General features: G+C 44.8%; 1 protein-coding gene and 1 non-coding gene across 2 annotated transcripts; one reads left to right on the plus strand and one right to left on the minus strand.

The window, feature by feature from the left end:
* Positions 1 to 2342: 2342 nt before the first annotated feature.
* Positions 2343 to 5938, plus strand: LOC148790456 (uncharacterized). Its single transcript, XM_088892302.1, has 4 exons — positions 2343 to 2999; positions 5020 to 5133; positions 5248 to 5386; positions 5475 to 5938. The coding sequence occupies exons 1-4, from the start codon at positions 2343 to 2345 to the stop codon at positions 5936 to 5938; spliced, it is 1374 nt and encodes a 457-aa protein (XP_088748428.1).
* LOC148790457 (small nucleolar RNA R71) lies at positions 2721 to 2827 on the minus strand. Its single transcript, XR_016078958.1, has one exon. It is a non-coding gene; the product is annotated as a small nucleolar RNA R71 (small nucleolar RNA).
* Positions 5939 to 20179: the final 14241 nt, after the last annotated feature.

Raw genomic sequence — 20179 nt, forward strand, 5'->3', positions numbered from 1 at the left:
CCTCCTCGGTCGATGAAGGAAACCCAGAAGCTCACCGGCTGTGTGGCAGCACTCAACCGCTTTATGTCAAAGTCAGCTGACAGTTGTCTTCCCTTCTTTCGAGTCATCAAGAAATTGAAGGACTTCTAGTGGACCGGAGAATGTTAGAGATCTTTCAACGAACTCAAGGAGTACTTCACCTCGCCTCCCCTCCTGGCCCGCCCGGTACCAGGAGAAACTCTATACCTTTACCTGTCAGCTGGGGAAGAAGTGGTTAGCTCGGTCCTGATCAGAGAAGACGGAGCATAGAAACCAATATACTATGTCAACAAATTACTGTGCGGCACCGAAACCAGATATCCCGAAGTAAAGAAGCTGGCCTTTGCTCTCATGGTTTCAGCCTGAAAGCTTAGGCCTTACTTCCAAGCTCACTCCATTATGGTGTTAAAAAACCAGCCCCTCAGAGCTGTCCTCACCAAGCCTGAGACCTCAGGACGCCTAATCCAATCAGCCATAGAGCTTTCCGAATATGACGTATGATACCTGCCGAGGCCCGCCATCAAAGCACAAGCCCTCACAAATTTCATGATGGAGTGCACCTTCAACCGAGCTCTCCCTCGGGACCCGGAAGATGAATCAAGAAATGGGTGCCTCGTCGGAGACACTCCTCCTGCCTGGAAGCTTTTTGTGGATGAGTCGTCCAATACCAAAGGAAGTGGCGCTGGCCATATTCTTCTCACCCCGGATGACTCAACCATCGAATATGCACTGACGTTTGACTTTTCGGCATCCAACAACGAAGTCAAGTATGAGTTTCTCTGATGTGTGTGCATGCTACACATCATTTTTAGTGCTGTTTACATGGTTTTCAAGATGATTTTCATGATTTTTACCCTAATTGAGCAGAATTTCAGGAAACTAAGAGTTTGGGACAATCTAGGGTGAAGAAAGAATACTTCGGCCCATCTAGAAAAAAGACCCAGCTGAAAATCAAAAGGAGAGCACTTCGGCCCACCAAGGAGAGAGCCCAGCCAAAACCCTCTATGGGAGAACATCACTTCGGCCCATCAAAGAGAACAATCTAACTGTAGTTCGGCCCACTAAGAACTGCAGCCCAACCGCAGCCCTAAGAGAGGTTCAAAAAGATGACTGCCTTTAGAAAAGAGAAAGGAGGCTGAAGGGAAGAGTATAAAAGAAAAGAAAAAGAAGAAATTAGGGTTCGAACCCCTGAAAGCAAATTGAAGAAGAGAAGTGCTAGAGGAGGAAGGAAACTGCTGAATGCGAATTGAAGAAGAATCACATCAAGGAGATCGAAGATTGATGCAAGGATCATAGGTTGTCTTCTTCTTTGGTTCTGCGCATTTGGTAACCTAGATTCAACTAGGGTTTAATGGATTTTTGTCATTGAATCTTTCTTTCTTGCTAATATTCGAACCATGTTGGGTGTTGATTCAAATCTGTAATTAATTCCTTTATGTTATTCGACTGATTAGATTCATTATTGGGATTTCTTGATTAGGGTTTTCAATTGATAGAATAATCTTGCCGAATTGTTCTTATTTCTTGGATTGCTTGAATTGCTTGAGAAAGAGTTTAGTAATCAGATCAACTGATCAAGAAAATGGATCTAATGCATCTTAGAGATAATATGCATGGTTCGTTTGGTCTTCATTCAATCCTGAATTGATGCCCTTCGAATTCTTTGTTCTTAATGCATATTTGGTGATTAAATTCTCGATAGAGATATAGGAATTATCACCCATAGATAGAGTGGGCTGTGCTCGAGAGAGGCTGCTCATACCATTAGGGTTTCGCCAACCCATGACTGAATTCCACATCAATTGAATAGCTTAATGGTTTAATTGCTGAACTGATTCTGCTAATGTTTACATACAACTTTTCTTCTCATTGTTGAAGGTGGTTTGATCCGAAACTGTTTAGGGTAGTTTTCTAATTAGGAATTAGGGTTTTTATTTGTTTAATATTTCGGTTTATCAGATAACAAAAGGTTGATTCAGTACTAGTAGTTGTTGGATCAATCCTCGTGGGAACGATACTCTACTCATCATTGTATTACTTGATCGGCTAGTGCACTTGCTAGTATAATCCATATGCATCAAGTTTTTGGCACCGTTGTTGGGGATTATCACAACAATATTAGGAACTATCAACTGATGTTAATCTGATTTTAATTCTGTACATTATGTTTATGATATTTGTGTATTAGTCTCTTTATGACTTTGACTTGTATAGTTTATGACACATAAAAGTGAAAGGAGAGCATCACCTACGATCCTGAGATTGAAAGAACTCTCCGTCGCTGCCTTAGAACTTCTAAGCAAGGGAGAGCTAAAAGTGTAGAGATGGCCGAACAAAGGACCATGATGGATTATGCCAAACCAACCCTCATCGGGGCAGCCGTGAGCATTGTGAGACCAGCAATAACTGCTAATAATTTCGAAATCAAACTAGCTATCATTCAGATGATACAAAATACAGTTCAGTTTTGCGGTTTGGCTCATGAAGATCCGAACACTCACATCGCCAACTTCTTGGAAATATGTGACACATTCAAGCACAATGGAGTTAGTGATGATGCGGTGAGGCGCAGATTGTTTCCGCTCTCATTGAAGGACAAGGCTAAGACTTGGCTGAACTCTCTACCAGCTAGATCGATTGCTACTTGGAATGAAATGGCCAGCTGCTTCTTATCCAAATATTTCCCTCCATCCAAGACAACAAAGATGAGGAATGATATCACCACCTTCTTTCAACAGGACGGGGAGTCCTTGTATGAGTCATGGGAGCATTACAAGGAACTATTGAGGAAAGTCCCACATCATGGACTTCCCATATGGCTGCAAGTTCAGACATTTTATAATGGGTTGACCGAAGCCAATAAGACCATTATGGATGTTGCAGCTGGGGGATCCATTAATAATAAGACCCCTGAAGTTTCCCATGCACTCCTTGAGGAGATGGCTGCAAACAACTACCAATGGCATTCCGAGAGAGCCCAAGTTAGGAGATAGCTTGAACTTCATAATGTAGACACCTATACAGCACTGTCTGCACAAATCGGTGCCCTCGGCAAGAAGATAGATGAAATGCAGTTGGCAGCCATGCATGTCCAAACCGTAGTCTGTGAATGGTGTGTGGAGGTCATATCATCACTGAATGTCAAGTCGGAAATCAGTTCGTGCAGTCCCCCGAGCAGGTAGATTTTGTTGGTAATTTGCAAAGGTAGCAAGGCAATCAGTACCCTCGTGCATTTAACCCCGGTTGGAGGAATCACCCCAATCTTTCTTGGAAAAATCAAAATGCGGTGAAACCCTTTCCCCAGAATTTCAATCAGCTAGAGAAGAAATCCAATCTAGAGGAGCTGATGACCAAGTTCATAGCAAGTGCAAAAATGAGATTTCAGAACCAAGAGGCATCGGTCAAGAACTTGGAAACTCAAGTGGGATAGTTGGCACAGATGATATCTTCTAGAGTCCAAGGCACTTTACCCAGCAATACCGAAGCAAATCCAAGAGAGCAGGTGCAAGCCATTACCTTAAGGAGTGGTAAGGAGCTGCTGACCGGATCATTGTGGCATTAGCAAGTGCACTATCCGTTCAAGTAGTAAAGTAGTGAATAGAGTATCATTCCCACGAGAATTTAGGAAACAATTACTAATACTAATTTGGTCAATTCTTATCTGATTAACAACACAGTATAACTTTATTCAAAAATTAAAATCCTAAGCTAAAATCTATCTAAAACATTGGCTCAAATGCCTTCAATTCAAGTTAGAAGAGTGAGCAATAAAACCCAATTTCAAGATTCAGCAATCAATCAACTCGAGTCATTCGAATAGGCCATGATTAAGCCTTGGTTTGGTAAAACCCCAAGGTCATGAACAACCTCTCTCAAGCGCATGTTCATCCTATGCATGAGTGATGGTTCTTCTATCTCTAGTAAGAATCTAATCATTCATGCATGCATTTCTTCAAACACATCTAAGGCATCAATTCAAATCTGAGTTGATCACCAATTGAGTGCAAGTTATCTCTAACCTTGCATCCAATTTAGTTCTTGAATAGTAGATCTGAATTACTAGAGTCTTTATCAAGTACTCTAAGGATTCCAAGCATTAGATCAAATTTGCTAACCTGAAAATTGAGGATCTAAATTATCTTTCAAGCAATTCAGATCTTACAAATTTCAGATCTGAGATTTCAGATATGAGTTTTGAAAGATAAATTGGCTAATTTGATCTAGAATCACCCTCTATTCAAGAAAAATTTACATCAAAAGAAGCTGAATTCGAACCAAAGAAAGATGGAAATAAAAGGAATTATTACATAAGATCTTTGAATCAAAATTCCCCAAATTCAAACTCACCTTCTTCTCTTCTTGCTAGCTTGAACTCTTTCAGCCATTCTCCTTCTCCTTCTTGCACCTAGATCTTCTTCTCTCTTCTTCTCTTCAAGGTGTTCGAACCCCAAGGGATGGGAGAGCCTTGATCTCAAGCAATTGAACACCTCTCCCCCCTCTAGAGGCCTCTTTATATAGATTTTCAAGGGAGCTTTGCCCCTTCTTGAAGTCTCTAGAATGGGGTGTATTACACCCCCTTTGAACCTTCTAGAGTTTTCTCTCAAGAACCTTCTAAGGGTTGCCGCCCGTAGCTCTTTTGGGCTGCAATTAAGCTCATTCTTTGCACATGTTAGCTACAATCTAGGCTATTCTTTGGGCTGAGAATGGGCCTCCACTTGTTGGGCCTAAATTTTCTCCTTGCTTGGCTTCTTTCCTTAGGTTTTCCCAAGGAATTAACTTGCACTACTTGGGCCGAATTATGCTCTCTTGCTTCCATGGCTGAGCTGGGCTGAATTTGGTAATTTTTGGCATTCTTTTCTTATCTTTTGCCTTCTTTTTCTTGAATTGATTGCCCCTGAAATCTTTTTGGCATTAAGCTAAATTAGGGCAAAATTGAATAAAACCGGCATAAGAATTCTTGTAAAGACCTCATAAATTATAGACAAATTGTATGTTCATCAGCTGCAAGAGGTGGAAAAGAAAGCAAAGGAAGAAGGCAAGGTGAGCGCAACCCTAGAAACCGAAAAGGAGGAAGAGCAATCTGATTCAAAGAAAGAGAAAAGTCAACAACCGCAAGTACCATTTCCGAATAGGCTAAAGCAACACAAATTGGAAAAGGAATTCGGTAAGTTTCTTGAAATTTTTAAGAGTTTACATATTAACATTCATTTTGCAGATGCTTTAGCTTAGATGCCACACTATGCACAGTTCTTGAAGGAGATATTGGCAAACAAAAGGAAACTGGGAGACGTGGCTATAGTTGCACTAAATGAAGATTGCTCAGCAATCCTCCTCAATAAGCTGCCTCAGAAACTGAAAGATCCAGGGAGTTTCACTATTCCTTGCACTATAGACAGTTTGAAAATTAAAGGCATTATGTGATTTAGGAGCTTGTATAAATTTGATGCCATATTCAGTTTTTAAGAAATTGGGGTTGGGTGAACCCCAACCCACTAGAGTTGCACTGCAATTAGCTGATAGGTCCATCAAGCATCCTAAGGGAATCATAGAAGATGTATTTGTTAAAGTTGACAAATTCATTTTTCCCGTGGCTTTCATAGTTTTAGACATGCAAAAGGACGTTGATGTCCCACTTATCCTAGGGCAACCTTTCCTAGCTATAGGAAAGGCAATGATAGATGTCCAACAAGGGCAACTTAGCCTTAGGATTCAAGATGAGGAAGTAATTTTTAAAATGTTTGATGCTATGAAACATGCACCTTCTAGTGATGATTCCTACTATATGATTGATGTCATTGATTATGTTGTTGGTGACTGTTTTCAGGTTAACAGATTGGCTGATCCCTTTGAGCTATGCATACAAGATGGAGAAGCCATAGTGGAAGAAAATGAAGAGATTCAAAGCATGGCAGGATATTGATGAACCTACAATTTATCTATAATTTTTGAGGGCTTTAGCATGGATTTTATGCCAATTTTATTAATTTTTGCCTTAATTTAGCTTAATGCTAAGAATAAGTTTCAGGGGTAATTAATCCAATAAAAGGAAGGAAAAAGGCAAGGAAAGAAGGTTCAAAAAGACCAAATTCAGCCCAGCCCGGTTATTGAAGCAAGAGAGAGCATTTCGGCCCAAGAAGAGCAAGTGGATTTCTTGAGAAAACCCAAGAAAAGAAAGCCTAACTAAGAGTAGAATTTGGCCCAGCAAAGAAGACCCATTCTCAACCCAAAAGAGCAACTCAAAGTATAGATATCATGTTCTAAGAGAGAGCCTAAGTGCAACCCAAATAGCAACCCTTAGGAGGCTTTTAAGAGAGCTCTAGAAAGTTCAAGAAAGGGGTGTAATACACCCCATTCTAAAGGTTTCAAGAAGGGGCAAGAACCCCCTTGAAAAACTATATAAGGAGGCCTCTAGGCGGGGGGAGAGGTGTTCAATTGGTTGAGAGGAAGGTTCTCCCACTTTTAGAGGTTCGGCCACCTTGAGAGAAGAGAAGAGAAGAAGGCTAGGCACAAGGAAGAAGAAGAAAAAGGGCTGAAGGAGTTCAAGTCAAGCAAGCAAGAAGGGAAGGTGAGTTCGAAATTGGGGGTTTGTGATTCAGAGATCTTTTGTAATAAATCAATTGTAGTTTCATTCTCCTTTGATTTGAATTTAGTTTCTTTATTATATTTTCTTTCTTCTTTCTCCTTCCATTTTCCTTGATGTATTTCAGCTTGTAAAATTTCAGTTCAGCAATCTAATTCTTTTTTATTCATTCAAATGGTTATGAATCGTACTTGAAGTTTCTTGAATAAGGTGTTATTGTAGATTAATTCGGCCAACTAACCTTCAAAACTCAGATCTGAATTCTCAGATCTGAGATTGCAAGATCTGAATTGCTTGAAAGAGAATTCAGATCTGCAAATTTCAAATTGACCGAATTGATCTAAAGCTTGGAATTCTTAGAATGCTTGAGAAAGATTCTAGGAATTCAGATCTACTATTCAAGAACTGAATTGAGTGCAAGGTTAGAGATAATTTGCACAATTCAGTTGGTGATCAATTTAGATTTGAATTGATGCCTTAGAAGTGTTTGAAGAAATGCATGCATGGGCATTAGATTGTTGTTAGAGATAAAAGAACCGTCACTCATGCATATGATGAACATGCGCTTGAGAGAGGCTGTTCATGACCTTGGGGTTTCACCAAACCAAGGCTCAATCATGATCTATTCGAATGGTTCACTTTGATTGATTTCTGAATTCTGAGATTGACATTAACTGCTTACTCTTCTAACTTGAATTGAAGGCAATTGGGCCAATAATTTAGATAGATTTTAATTTAGAATTTTTAACTTTTTGAATAAAGTTTTGATTTATTGTTGATCAGATAAGAAATGCTCAATTTAGTATTGGTAGTTGTTTCCTAAATCCTCGTGGGAACGATACTTCACTCATTACTTTACTACTTGAACGGCTAGTGCACTTTCTAGTGTCACAATGAGCCTCACATCACATACCTGAATGCCAATCCGCAGTTTCAAAGGAAGGGGTTCATCAAGTTGGAGAGCTTGGACAGACCTTCGATGCTAGAAAGCAAGCCTTCAATTGAAAAGCCGCCCACTCTTGAGCTGAAGCAACTTCCACCGCATTTGGAGTCTGCTTTCTTAGAAGCACCTTTAGCCCTACCAGTGATCATATCAGCAGCCTTGTCCCCTTTGCAGAAGGAAAAACTGTTACGGGTGTTAAGAGAACATAAGATAGCTCTGGCTTGGAAGATAGCTGACATCAAGGGCATCAACCCATCCATATGCACTCACAAAATTCTGATGGAAGATGGAAGCAAGCCCTCGGTTCAGCCCCAGATACGCTTGAACCCAAACATGAAGGATGTAGTGAAGGCCGAAGTAGTCAAGCTGTTAGATGTAGGCATTATCTATCTGACCGTGGGTGAGTCCCGTGCAAGTAGTGCCGAAGAAAGGTGGCATGACTGTGGTACCGAACGCTAAGAATGAACTCATACCAACTAGGACCGTTACCGGGTGGCGAGTGTGCATTGATTACAGAAAATTAAATGAAGCCACACGCAAGGACCACTTCCCTCTACCCTTCATCGATCAGATGCTAGAGAGGTTAGCCAGACGTGAGTACAATTGTTTCTTTGATTGGTATTCGGGCTACAATCAAATTCCGATTTCATCGGAAGATCAGGAGAAGACCACCTTTACATGTCCCTACGGTACTGATGAGGGCGGATTTGGCCCTCTAGTGAAATTGTGACACCTAGCACCTCATGCCAACCAAGTGCAGCCTCTTGACAACTGGGCAGCCCGGTAGAGCTTGCCACAGGCAACTTACCACTTATAGACAGCTCGGCAGAGCTCGGCAGAGCTTGCCACAGCTCGCCACAGGCAGCTCGCCATAGGCAGCTCGCTACTTGCAGGGTAGCTCAGTACAGGGTAGCTCGGGGAAGAGCAATTCGGAGACCTACGCTCACGTCTCTCGCCAGGCATCGCCGTGCCTGCCAGCCCTGAGAGGTGTCCCTTGCCTGGCAGAGCCGTACTCTGCAACAGCTGCCTACACCCGCCACCTCAGCTCTGGCAGTAACGGCTGTGGCAGAGAGATAGAGGCGGTTATGCCTGACTTGACAGAGGCGGTTACACTTGATTTGACTAGACACCGCTATATAAGGACTCCGACCCCCAAAGACAAAGGGGGAAAAATGGAGGTAATCCCTGCTCTCTAGCTCTCTCATTTCTCTAATATCATCTTCAAGCTCTCTACAATCAGAGTGCTAATTTAAGCATCGGAGAGTCCCCATCGGGTAAATATCCCCGAGTCCCCTGATTCAGTTCTCACAGGTCCCTCAGCTCCCGTCACCTACAAAGAGGAGGAAAAGATGAAGTTCTCGTAGGTCCCTCAGCTCCCGCCTTCTACAAAGGGGAGAAGATCACCTCATGCAGAGGGCAGTCGGGTTGCACTATACTAGGGAGCTCCACCATTCTCTGAGTCATAGGCCACCTAGGAGCAGGTCAAATGACGAGTCCACCAAGGTAGCTCACCACTAGGGAGCTCGACACAACTCCCCCCTAGGCAGTTCGCCATCAGGGAGCTCGACATAGCTCTTCCCCAAGCCGTTCGCCACCAGGCAGCTTGGCATAGCTCTCCCCCAGGCAGTTCGCCATCAGGGAGCTCGGCATAGCTCTCCCCCAGGCAGTTCACCATCAGGGAGCTCGGCATAGCTCTCCCCTAAGCAGTTCGCCATCAGGGAGCTCGGCATAGCTCTCCCCTAGGCAGTTCGTGCCCAGGGAGCTCGACATAGCTCTCCCCCAAGCAGTTCGCCATCAGGGAGCTCGACATAGCTCTCCCCCAGGCAGTTCGCCATCCGGGAGCTCGACATAGCTCTCCCCCAGGCAGTTCGCCATCCGGGAGCTCGACATAGCTCTCCCCCAGGCAGTTCGCCACCAGGGAGCATCACCCTCCTCTGAGTCACAGGTCACCTAGGAGCAGGTTAAATGACGAGGTACTTAGCTAAAAAATAGAAAAATTGGTACATGACCAGAAACAGTTACATCTGGTACCTTTGCCTATAGGAGGATGCCATTTGGGTTATGTAATGCTCCAACAACTTTTCAGAGGTGCATGATGGCTATATTTTTTGATATGGTTGAGAAGTTTATAGAGATCTTCATGGACGATTTTTCAGTCTTTGGCTCTTCCTTCGAGTCATGTTTAAATAACTTGGAGAAGGTACTCAAGCGGTGCAAGGAAACTCATCTAGTGCTGAACTAGGAGAAATGTCATTTCATGGTGTAAGAAGGCATTGTGCTTGGACATAAGGTTTCATAGAGAGGGATTGAGGTTGATAGAGCCAAGGTGGAGACAATTGAGAAGTTGCCACCACCAACATCCATCCGGTCCGTGAGAAGCTTCTTGGGACATGCAGGATTCTATAGAAGGTTCATCAAAGATTTCTCCAAGATAGTTAAGCCGTTGTCCAATTTGCTTCAGAAAGATGTGCCCTTCGATTTCACAAAGGAATGCCTACAAGCGTTCAACATCCTGAAGGACAAGCTGATCAATGCCCACTCATAATAGCATTGGATTGGACTCTTCCTTTCGAGTTGATGTGTGATGCGAGTGATTCAGCAATGGGGGCTGTTTTAGGACAAAGAATGAACAAACACTTTCAGCCGATTTATTATGCTAGCAGGACTTTGAATGGAGCTCAACAGAATTACACCACAACAGAAAAGGAACTACTAGCGGTAATTTTTGCTTTTGATAAGTTTCTTTCATATCTATTCTTGTCCAAGTTTGTTGTGTATAAAGATCACTCGGCATTAAGACACCTACTCGCAAAGAAGGATGCCAAACCAAGGCTGATAAGATGGATTCTGTTGCTGCAAGAGTTTGATGTTGAGATCCGTGACAAGAAGGGTACCGAGAACCTAGCTGCTGATCATCTTTCCCGGTTAGAGAATGCATATTCGGAAGGGAAGATAACCAGCACCCTCCAAGATGAGTTTTCGGACGAGCAGCTCTATTCCATTCAGGTAGATACATCTCCTTGGTATGCTGATTTTGCAAATTATCTTGCTGGCAATGTCCTTCCCCCTAACCTTTCATATCAACAAAGGACGAAATTCTTCTCTAATGTGAAACACTATTTGTGGGAGGATCCCTTTTTGTATATACTTTGTGCAGATCAGATCATTAGGAGGTGTGTCCCCGAGGAGGAGATGGAGTCGGTACTTCGATACTGCCATGATTGGGAAGCGGGAGGCCATTTCGGAGCCAACCGCACTACAACCAAGGTATTGTAATCTGGTTTCTATTGGCCAACCTTGTTCAAGGATGCTCACAGGTATGTGTCTGCATGTGACCAGTGCCAGAGGATAGGTAATATCTCTCGACAGAATGAAATGCCACTTACTAATATATTAATCTGTGAAATTTTTGATGTATGGGGTATAGACTTCATGGGGCCATTCCCAAATTCTTTTGGGAATAAATATATCCTAGTTGCTGATGACTATGTGAACAAATGGGTGGAAGCCATCGCTTTACCCACAAATGACTCTAGGAGGGTAGTACACTTCCTCAAAAATCTATTCACTCGATTCGACACACCTCGCGCCATAATTAGTGATAGGGGAACTCATTTCTACAACACCCAATTTGAGCGGCTGATGTGAAAATAAGGTGTCATGCATAAATTAGCTACCCCATATCACCCTCAAACCAGTGGCCAAGTTGAGTTAGCTAATAGGGAACTCAAAAGAATTTTGGAGAAGACGGTAGACTCTTCTAGGAAGGACTGGTCAATCAAGTTAGATGATGCATTGTGGGCATATAGGACTGCATACAAAACACCCATCGACATGTCCCCATATAGGTTGGTTTTTGGAAAATCATGTCATTTACCTATTGAACTTGAGCATAAGGCATATTGGGCCCTAAAGTTATTAAATTTTTATTTGCAGGCAGCAGGAGCACAGAGACGAATGCAGCTGAATGAGATGGATGAATTCCGACTTGCAGCTTATGAGAATGCCAAGATTTATAAGGAAATAACCAAATGATGGCATTATAAGAATTTGTTGAGGTGTGACTTTCTGGTGGGACAGCAAGTGCTATTGTATAATTCATGCCTCCAGTTGTTCCCAGGCAAGCTAAAATCGAGGTGGCCTAGACACTTCACCATCTCACAAGTTTTCCCTCATGGAGCTGTAGAGGTAACACACCCGACGCAAGGCACATTCAAGGTTAATGGTCAGCACCTAAAGCCAAATATAGTGGATGGGACACTACTTGCCCCATCAAGTATATACCTAGATGATCGTTGATGCCACTAGACTGTTGAGCTTCAGACAGAAAACAAGCTATTATTGGAAGGCAATCCAATGCTGATAAGTAGTTCTTATTTTTAGTTGTTTATCTGTTTTTCTTTTTTAGTATCATTTGAGTTTTTTTTAGGACTTGAATATTGTAGATTGATGATCACCCCTACTGTATCACATTCTCTCCCCCTAGTTTCTTTTGATTCTCAGCAGCTAGAAGGACCAAACGGAAGAGCCAATTCAAAATTTAGCACGCTCTTCAGGGAAGTTCTCTAAACCCCTTTTATTGCTTGAAGTCCCACTGCTCTCATTGCTGAATTCATCTTCAAATTATATGAACATTGAGGGCAATGTTCATGATAAGTGTGGGGGAGGCTGTAGTTTTGCACCTCAATCCCCCAATACTTACTTGCATCGATAGGCCGAATAAACTGGAATTCCCCTGATATTTATTGCTGTCTATAAGGTGAACTCCAAGAGGGAATACAGTGAAGTTAAAGGAAATCATTGTAAGTGCTAGAATTTACTCCTGTGAATTATCTAATTTTATCAAAATACATGAGGATGAAGAAGTCGAATAGGACTTTCATCATGACCAACACCAAATCTACTCATGTGTATAGTGTGCTTGGTTGAAATCCTAATGATCTTTCGAGCCATTAATACACATCTAAACTGCTAATGCATGAACTCTAACAATTGATTAAAAAAAAAGAAAAAAATAGAGAAAAGAGAAGAAGAAAAAGGGACAAAGTCCAAATGACTCCGCTGTCATGAACTGAATAGTAAAATTAGCGGTTTATGATATGAGTTCAGTCCCAACTCCGCTATTCCAAGCTGAATAGTAAAACTAGCAACTTGGAATATGAGTATTATCATCTGCCTCTAGGCTGTGACCCGTGTGAGATGGAGCATAAAATGCATTCACACTAAAAAAAAAAAAGAAAAAAGAAGAAAGAAAAGAATTCGGTGACGACTGAGGTTCAAGGGGACAAAAACATAGTTGGAAATTCAATTTAATGCATTGACAGATTTGAGACCAAGCTCGAGGTGATGGTTAATTATGGCGGTCAAGGAGTTGCTATACATATTGAACGGAATTAAGTGCTGGAGCATGAAGAATCTCATGTTCTCCCTTCCTTTGTTCTTATGTATGTGGTAAGAGTGGCTAATCATGGGGATGAATCGGAGTGCTTATGCAGTATTTCCGATCACTTAACGCATTCTCATCCTAAAAATCATTTGATAGATGGAAATAATCTGGGGAATGATCAGTTTATGGGTAATGTCTTTGCTTGAGGACAAGCAAAAGCTTAAATGTGGGGGAGTTTGATGCGTGCAATGCTACACATCATTTTTATTGCTGTTTACATGGTTTTGATGATGATTTTCATGATTTTTACCCGAATCGAGCAGAATTTCAGGAAACTAGGAGTTTGGGACAATCTAGGGTGAAGAAATCATATTTCGGCCCACCTAGAAGAAAGATCCAGCTGAAAATCAATAGGAGGGCAATTCGGCCCACCAAGGAGAGAGCCCAGCCGAAAACCTCTATGGGAGAACATCACTTCGGCCCATCAAAGAGAATAGCCCAACTGCAGTTCGGCCCACTAAGAACTGCAGCCCAACCACAACCCTAAGGGAGGCTCGAAAAGGTAGCTGCCTTTAGAGAAAAGAAAGGAGGATGAGGGGAAGAGTATAAAAAAAAAGAAAAAGAAGAAATTAGGGTTCGAACCCCTGAAAGCAAATTGAAGAAGAGAAGTGCTAGATGAGGAAGGAAGCTGCTGAATGCGAATTGAAGAAGAATCACATCAAGGAGATCGAAGATTGATGCAAGGATCATAGGTTGTCTTCTTCTTTGGTTCTGCGCATTTGGTAACCTAGATTCAGTTAGGGTTTAATGGATTTTTGTCATTGAATATTGGGTTCTGCCCAATCGTATGTTGGGTGTTGATTCAAATCTGTAATTAATTCCTTTATGTTATTCGATTGATTGGGTTTATTCTTGGGATTTCCTGATTAGGGTTTTCAATTGATAGAATAATCTTGGCCGAATTGTTCTTATTTCTTAGATTATTTGAATTGCTTCAGAAAGAGTTTAGGTAACCAGATCAACTGATTAAGAAAATTGATCTAATGCATCTTAGAGATAATATGCATGGTTCATTTGGTATTCATTCATACCTGAATTGATTCCCTTCGAATTCTTTGTTCTTAATGCATCTTTGGTTATTAAATTCTTGATAGAGATATAGGAATTGTCACCCATAGATAGAGTGGGCTGTGATCGAGAGAGGCTGCTCATACCATTAGGGTTTCGCCAACCCATGACTGAATTCCACATCAATTGAATAGCTTAGGGTTTTTATTTGTTTAATATTTCGGTTTATCAGATAACAAAAGGCTGATTCAATACTAGTAGTTGTTGGATCAATCCTCGTGGGAATGATACTCTACTCATCATTGTATTACTTGATCGGCTAATGCACTTGCTAGTGTAATCTGTTTGCTGGAAGACAACCGAACCAACATAATCCATATGCATCACCCTCCTCACTGGTGGTCAAGGACCTCGGCTTGTCATGTGTCCAAGCCTTCAACGACTCCCAACTGGTGGTCAACCAGGTGAACGACAATTACTAAGCCAGAGAACAAAACATGTCTAAGTACGTAGCCAAAGTCCAAGAACTAGCCCGTAACTTCCAACACTTTAACCTTAGCAAGTCCCACAAGCGGAAAATGCGAGGGTCGATGCCCTGTCCAAGTTGGTGAGTACCTCTGGCTCGGTCCTCGGCTGTACCGTTCATGTAGAGAAACTATCTAGGCCGACCATTGAAGAAACTCAAGTACTACCAATAGGTGCCAAGACATCATGTATGGACCTTATCATCAACTTCCTTCTTATAGAATAGCTACTCGACGACAGGAACGAGGCTAGACGACTCTGACGTTAGGTAGCCCACTATATGTTGCTCGAAGGAAAGTTGTATAAAATATCCTTCACCCTACCCTACCTTCGATGCCTTCACCCTGAAGAGGGGGAGTACGTGCTCCAAGAAATTCATTAAGGCATCTGCGGAAACCACCTTGGCGGTAGGGCCCTCGCCTAGAAGACGTTGAGACAGGGATATTTTTGGCCAACACTTCACAAAGACGTAGCTAAATTTGTGCGAATATGTGATCAATGTGAAAGGCACGCCAACATATGCCATCAGCCCGTGACAACTCTCTCTGCCCTCGGTATCCCTTGGCCCTTCACTAAGTGGGGAGTGGACCTCCTTGGCCCATTCCACAAGCGACGGGGGGCAGGAAGTACCTCGTCTTTGCAGTGGACTACTTCACGAAGTGGGTCGAAGACGAGCCCTTAGCCACTACCACGTTTCGGGCAATCCAGAACTTCTTATGGAAAAATATCATCTGTCATTTCAGCCACCCCCACATTCTAGCCACTGACACTGGGAAGCAGTTTGATGATGCCAAATTCCGAGAATGGTGTGCCTCCCTCGGCATCGAACAACAGTACACCTCAGTGGGCTACCCCCAAACAAATGACCTACCCGAGGTCACCAATAGAACCATCCTAGACAGACTAAAGACAAGGCTAGACTGAGCTAAAGGCTTATCGGCCGATGAACTGAATAGTGTACTCTGGACATACCGAACCACACCTCGGATGGCAACGGGAGAAACTCCCTTCAGCCTGACCTACGGCACTGAAGCAGTAATACATGCAAAGATCGGCCAACCGACGCTCCGAGTCAAGGCCTATAGCAAAGCGGAAAACAATGAATCTCTTAGAGCCAACCTAGATCTGCTGGAGGAAGCCCGGGAGTTGGCGTAGGTCAGGTTAGCTGCCTACCAACAACGTGTGGCCCGCTACTACAACTCAAAAGTAAAAGAAAGATGCTTTCGATAAGGGGACCTCGTCCTTAGAAAAGTCACGGTCCCCGAACCCGGAGTAGGAAAGCTGTGCCCAACTGGGAAGGCCCCTACCGGATCAAGCGAGTCCTCGGCCCTGGTACTTTCCACTTGGAACATTTTGATAGAAGACTCGTCCCCCAGACATGAAACTCAGAGAACCTCTGAATGTATTTCCAATAAATGTAGTTACCTATGGCTAAATGATGAAATTAATGAAGCAAAAAGTTCCTCTTCACCTTAGATGATTGAATGAATGTGTTCTAAATCCTAAAAACCCGTATCCTTGGGACCTGTCGATGCGTGAAGCCCTCCTCCGAGGGATGAGCCCTCGGCACGGGCCATTGCGGAAAACAATGACAACCCTAGGACACGCACCTCGCTAAGAGCATACATGCCAGGGCGAGAGAGGCCTTTTACGCCTTGTCACCTCCTCGGTGGACAGTGGCCCCCTCGGCATGCTAGGGCGAAAGAGGCCTTTACACGCCTTGTCACCTCGGAGTGTGGTGACCCCCTCGGCTACCTATACTTAGCGCAACGAAAAAAGTGAGACTCAGCCCTAGGCTTTGTTGGTGGGACGCTTCAGCCTCCCCCGAGGAAACACTTGGTGAGAAAACAAGTCAGGTGAACTGCACCTCGATGGTGCTGCTCCACGTCGGTTCTTTGTTTCCCCAAGTACCTCAGCGACATGCCTCGGCCCACGACCTCGGCCATGGTGACAGGTCCCATCGGCCTTGCCTAAGTTGACACTTAAGGAATTCGGGAGCTGGGTGAGCCTCACTACAGACGTGTGGCCTCGCCCTAGCTCCCTAACCACCAATTACTTGAAGCGAGTGTGCAAATAAGTGTACAGTTTGAGTGAATTGTGTGTGCTTTGTGTGCCATGGCCCTAATTGTTCAGAGGGGCAGGGACCTCTCGAAGAAGGAAGAAGAAAATGAAGAAAAAAGAGAGAGAAGAAAGACAACATACACAAAGCACAGTGAATACAAAAAATGACTTCATTCATTGTTTAATTCTTGTTTTCTATTGCCTTTACAAAAAGTTTGTTAAGGCCTCGTAGGCCAAGCATATATACATTCACAAAAAAAGGGAGAAAGTAAAACAAACAACAAAATACTATAGTAGCTGAATAAAAAAGAGGGGGGAATCTACACCTATGCCTCGCCATTGGCAGGAGGGGGAACAGAGTCATCGGCAGGCTAGGCCTCGCTAGGAGCGCCGGGGATCACCTACAACCCCTCAACGTGAAAATCCGACATCACCAGTAGGAGCGCCTTCTTCATATCTTCGATGCCGTTGAGGCAGGAAGACGAAGCATACTCTGCTAGTGCGTCCAGGTAATCGGAGGACTTCTTGTACACCTCCACTGCCTCGGCTACTGCTTTCTTTGATTGCTCTACCGAGGCCATGGCTTCGACAACCTTCTTTTTGGCCTCGACTGCCCATTTTTCCGCTTTAGTAACGATGCTCTCCAGTCGGACCTGCTCCATCTGCTCCTTGGAGAGTCCTTGCCACGCCTCTTTCAGCTGAATCTCAAGGCGCTGCCAAACTGATTGCTCATCTAGGAACGCCTTTTGGAACTTCTAGTACTTGTCCTTGGTGGCGGCAGCTGCCTTCTATAACTTCTTTTGTTCCTTCTAGAGCTTCTCCTTGACGGAATTCTTCTCCTTCTCCGCCTTTTCAATGCGAGACATGGCCAGCCTCGTTCGATCCCCCAAACCGACAAAAAGAAATAGGCCTGCTACAAAACTTGTTAGCAAACGAAAGGGTAGGGAGAGAAGGAGACGTAAAGCCGAAAAGTATCGTACCTCAGCCAAGTGGTACAAGCCCTTGCCGTAGATGGCCTTGGGATCGCTCTGCAGTAAGCGGTAGCGGTCCCTTGACAGGATGGCCCTGCTCACCAACTCTTGGCTGACCCCCTCATCCTGAATGGAGTCCCCTTCCCGGAGCTGCCATTGTGGGCGGAAGATCTTTCTGGCCCCCTCAGCTCTCTTGGGGAGCCCCTGTACTGATGGAGGGGCTGATGAAGGCCCAGATGGGCGCAGACCTTCGTACCACCTCCTCGGCCTGTCTGTCTGTATTGGCCACCTTCCGCGGTGGCTCCTCCCTCAATGTGTCTACTACGGGCCTCTTCTTACCCGCCTCAGGCCCATCTGTGGGCTTCTTCGGCGCCTCTATCATCTTTTTGGCCCCCTTCGAGGGCCTCTTCAACCCACTAGTGACTTCTTGGGGTGCCACCACTGGCTGCTTCCCCTTAGCGGGGACTTGCGAATTTCTCCCCTTTGTTGGGGCTGGGGCAACTTCATCACCGGGCCTTTGCCAGCAAACGTTGCTTGGCGTCCATGGGCACTTCTATGAAACAACAAAAGAAAATAGTTAGTACATTAAAGTGAAAAATGTGGAAGACGTACAAAGTAACCGCAGAACCTCTCCTACCGAGGGTGGCTGGGCTAATCCCAGCGAAGACTAGGGGGACCTCCTCCTCCACCAACGGCTTCGCCTGGAATGTCCCCATCACAAGCAGGTGAGCTACAACTGCAACCTCTTTGTTTTAGATCAGTGGGGGACATCACTCGATGATGACGCAGGCCTCCCTCAGTCAGACCTGAACCGCTAGCCCTCGGGACAGAAGACGTAAAAGAATTTGTCCTTCCACCCGTGGACGGACGAGGGGTTATGCATAGGCTTTGCCCTCCTCGGGTGGAAGTAATACATGTTGGCCTTGGAAAGCGTGCTTCCTCGGTGGAAACATGACACGGAACATCCTTAACGTCAACTCCACACCCCTGAGCCGAGCCCACACTATCATCGTTGTGATGGTCCTAAGGGCGTTGGGTATGAGCTGGTTGATAGTGATGGTCCACGGCCGACTACCCACATCAGGGACCCTCGGGTCATAAGACCAGGGTATGTGGAACCTCCTCGCCAGGGATTTGACCTGGCCCACGTCCAAGGAGCAGTCAAACTCTGAACACGGAACACTAGCGTCAGCCACCCTTCAGGCAATAGCTTCCATGACATCCTCCTTAGAGAGAGGAGACCGTTCGGGCTCCCTTGGCGACACCGATGCGGCTCTTACATAGGGAGAGTTATTGCTCCGGTGGCTGCCCTCGGCACCCACTAAGGCTAACCTTTCCCTCAATACGACCACCTCCCACCGAAGGGGGGCTATGGCTAAGGATCCTAGGGAAGATAGGGGGGAAGGGGTTGCTGGGAGCTCCCTTCCAAGAAGTTTGGGAGTTCATGGCATTCAGGGCCGGAGTTTTAAAACAACATAGTCGATTACCTAAGTGAAGAAGAAATGTCTTGAAGAGTGGAGGAATTGGGAAAGTCCTGGAAGATTGAGAGTTGGGGAGCTGAGTTCACTCGATAGCAAGGGCATCTAAGTTCAAATGAAGGGGAAAGTCACCACCAGGGCCCCTATTTAAAGGAAAATGGGTGGCTGGATCTCTCTAAATCCGACGGTTGAGACATCTCCGCTTCCACCATCCAACTACAATGCGGTACCCGATGCTCATCCTCGGAAGGCGAAACGACACTCAAGCAATCATTCAGATCAACACGGATCCGACGGTCACGGGAGCCCTCCGCTTCTACGAACCAGCTCTACCGCACCTTTTAGCGCATGCCTTCAGAAGATGAAGCGACACTGGGTGGACTGCGAGGCTCGCCCGTGGCAGCCCACTGAGCGAACTACAGGGCTCTCCCATCGCGAACCACCAAGTGAACCGCTAAACCTGGCAAACACACGCCTACTGGAGTGACCGTTCCCTGCACCGTAGCCCCCTAACGTGACAGGACCGTGCGTAATACGGGACACCTCTCCCTAACCAATGCATCCGCTCCACACACGCTTCCGAACTGAAGAGGGACGACGCACATAGTGAAAACGACGCCACTATAGGACACCCCTTGGCTGACGAATCCGAAGGCATAGTGGCCACTACTCCCAATGATCGAAGCCGAAGCCTTACCTCTACTGTTACCCTCATTACCAGCCGAAGCCTGGGCCTCGCCTCGGCCTCGGGAGTGGGGGGCAAATGATGTGGGTTAGCTAGGACCAGCCCATTACGGGTTGGGAGGCCCAACCCACTAATGTCTGATAGCATCAGCCACAGTAGGGGGGAAGGTCTACTTCCTTCATACTTAGCCAACCGCAGAACGGTCAGATGTACTCGCCATGGCCTGCCGCCTGACCTCTTTCGACCCTCATCTTCATCTTCACCTACCTCCAGTCCGCTCAAGTATAAATAAGAGGTAACTCCCCCTTAATGGGGAGTCAGAACTTGGAATTCTGAGGACTATCACCTACCTTGTTTACTTCCAGCACCTACCTTGTTTCCTTAGCATTTACTCTTGGAGACCCAAAGCATCCGAGGACTATCACCAAGACCTCATCTGCACCCCCTCCTACTTTACACCTCGT

Source organism: Nelumbo nucifera, chromosome 7 (assembly GCF_055504915.1).
Source record: "Nelumbo nucifera cultivar China Antique chromosome 7, China Antique-T2T, whole genome shotgun sequence".
Lineage (NCBI taxonomy): Eukaryota > Viridiplantae > Streptophyta > Magnoliopsida > Proteales > Nelumbonaceae > Nelumbo > Nelumbo nucifera.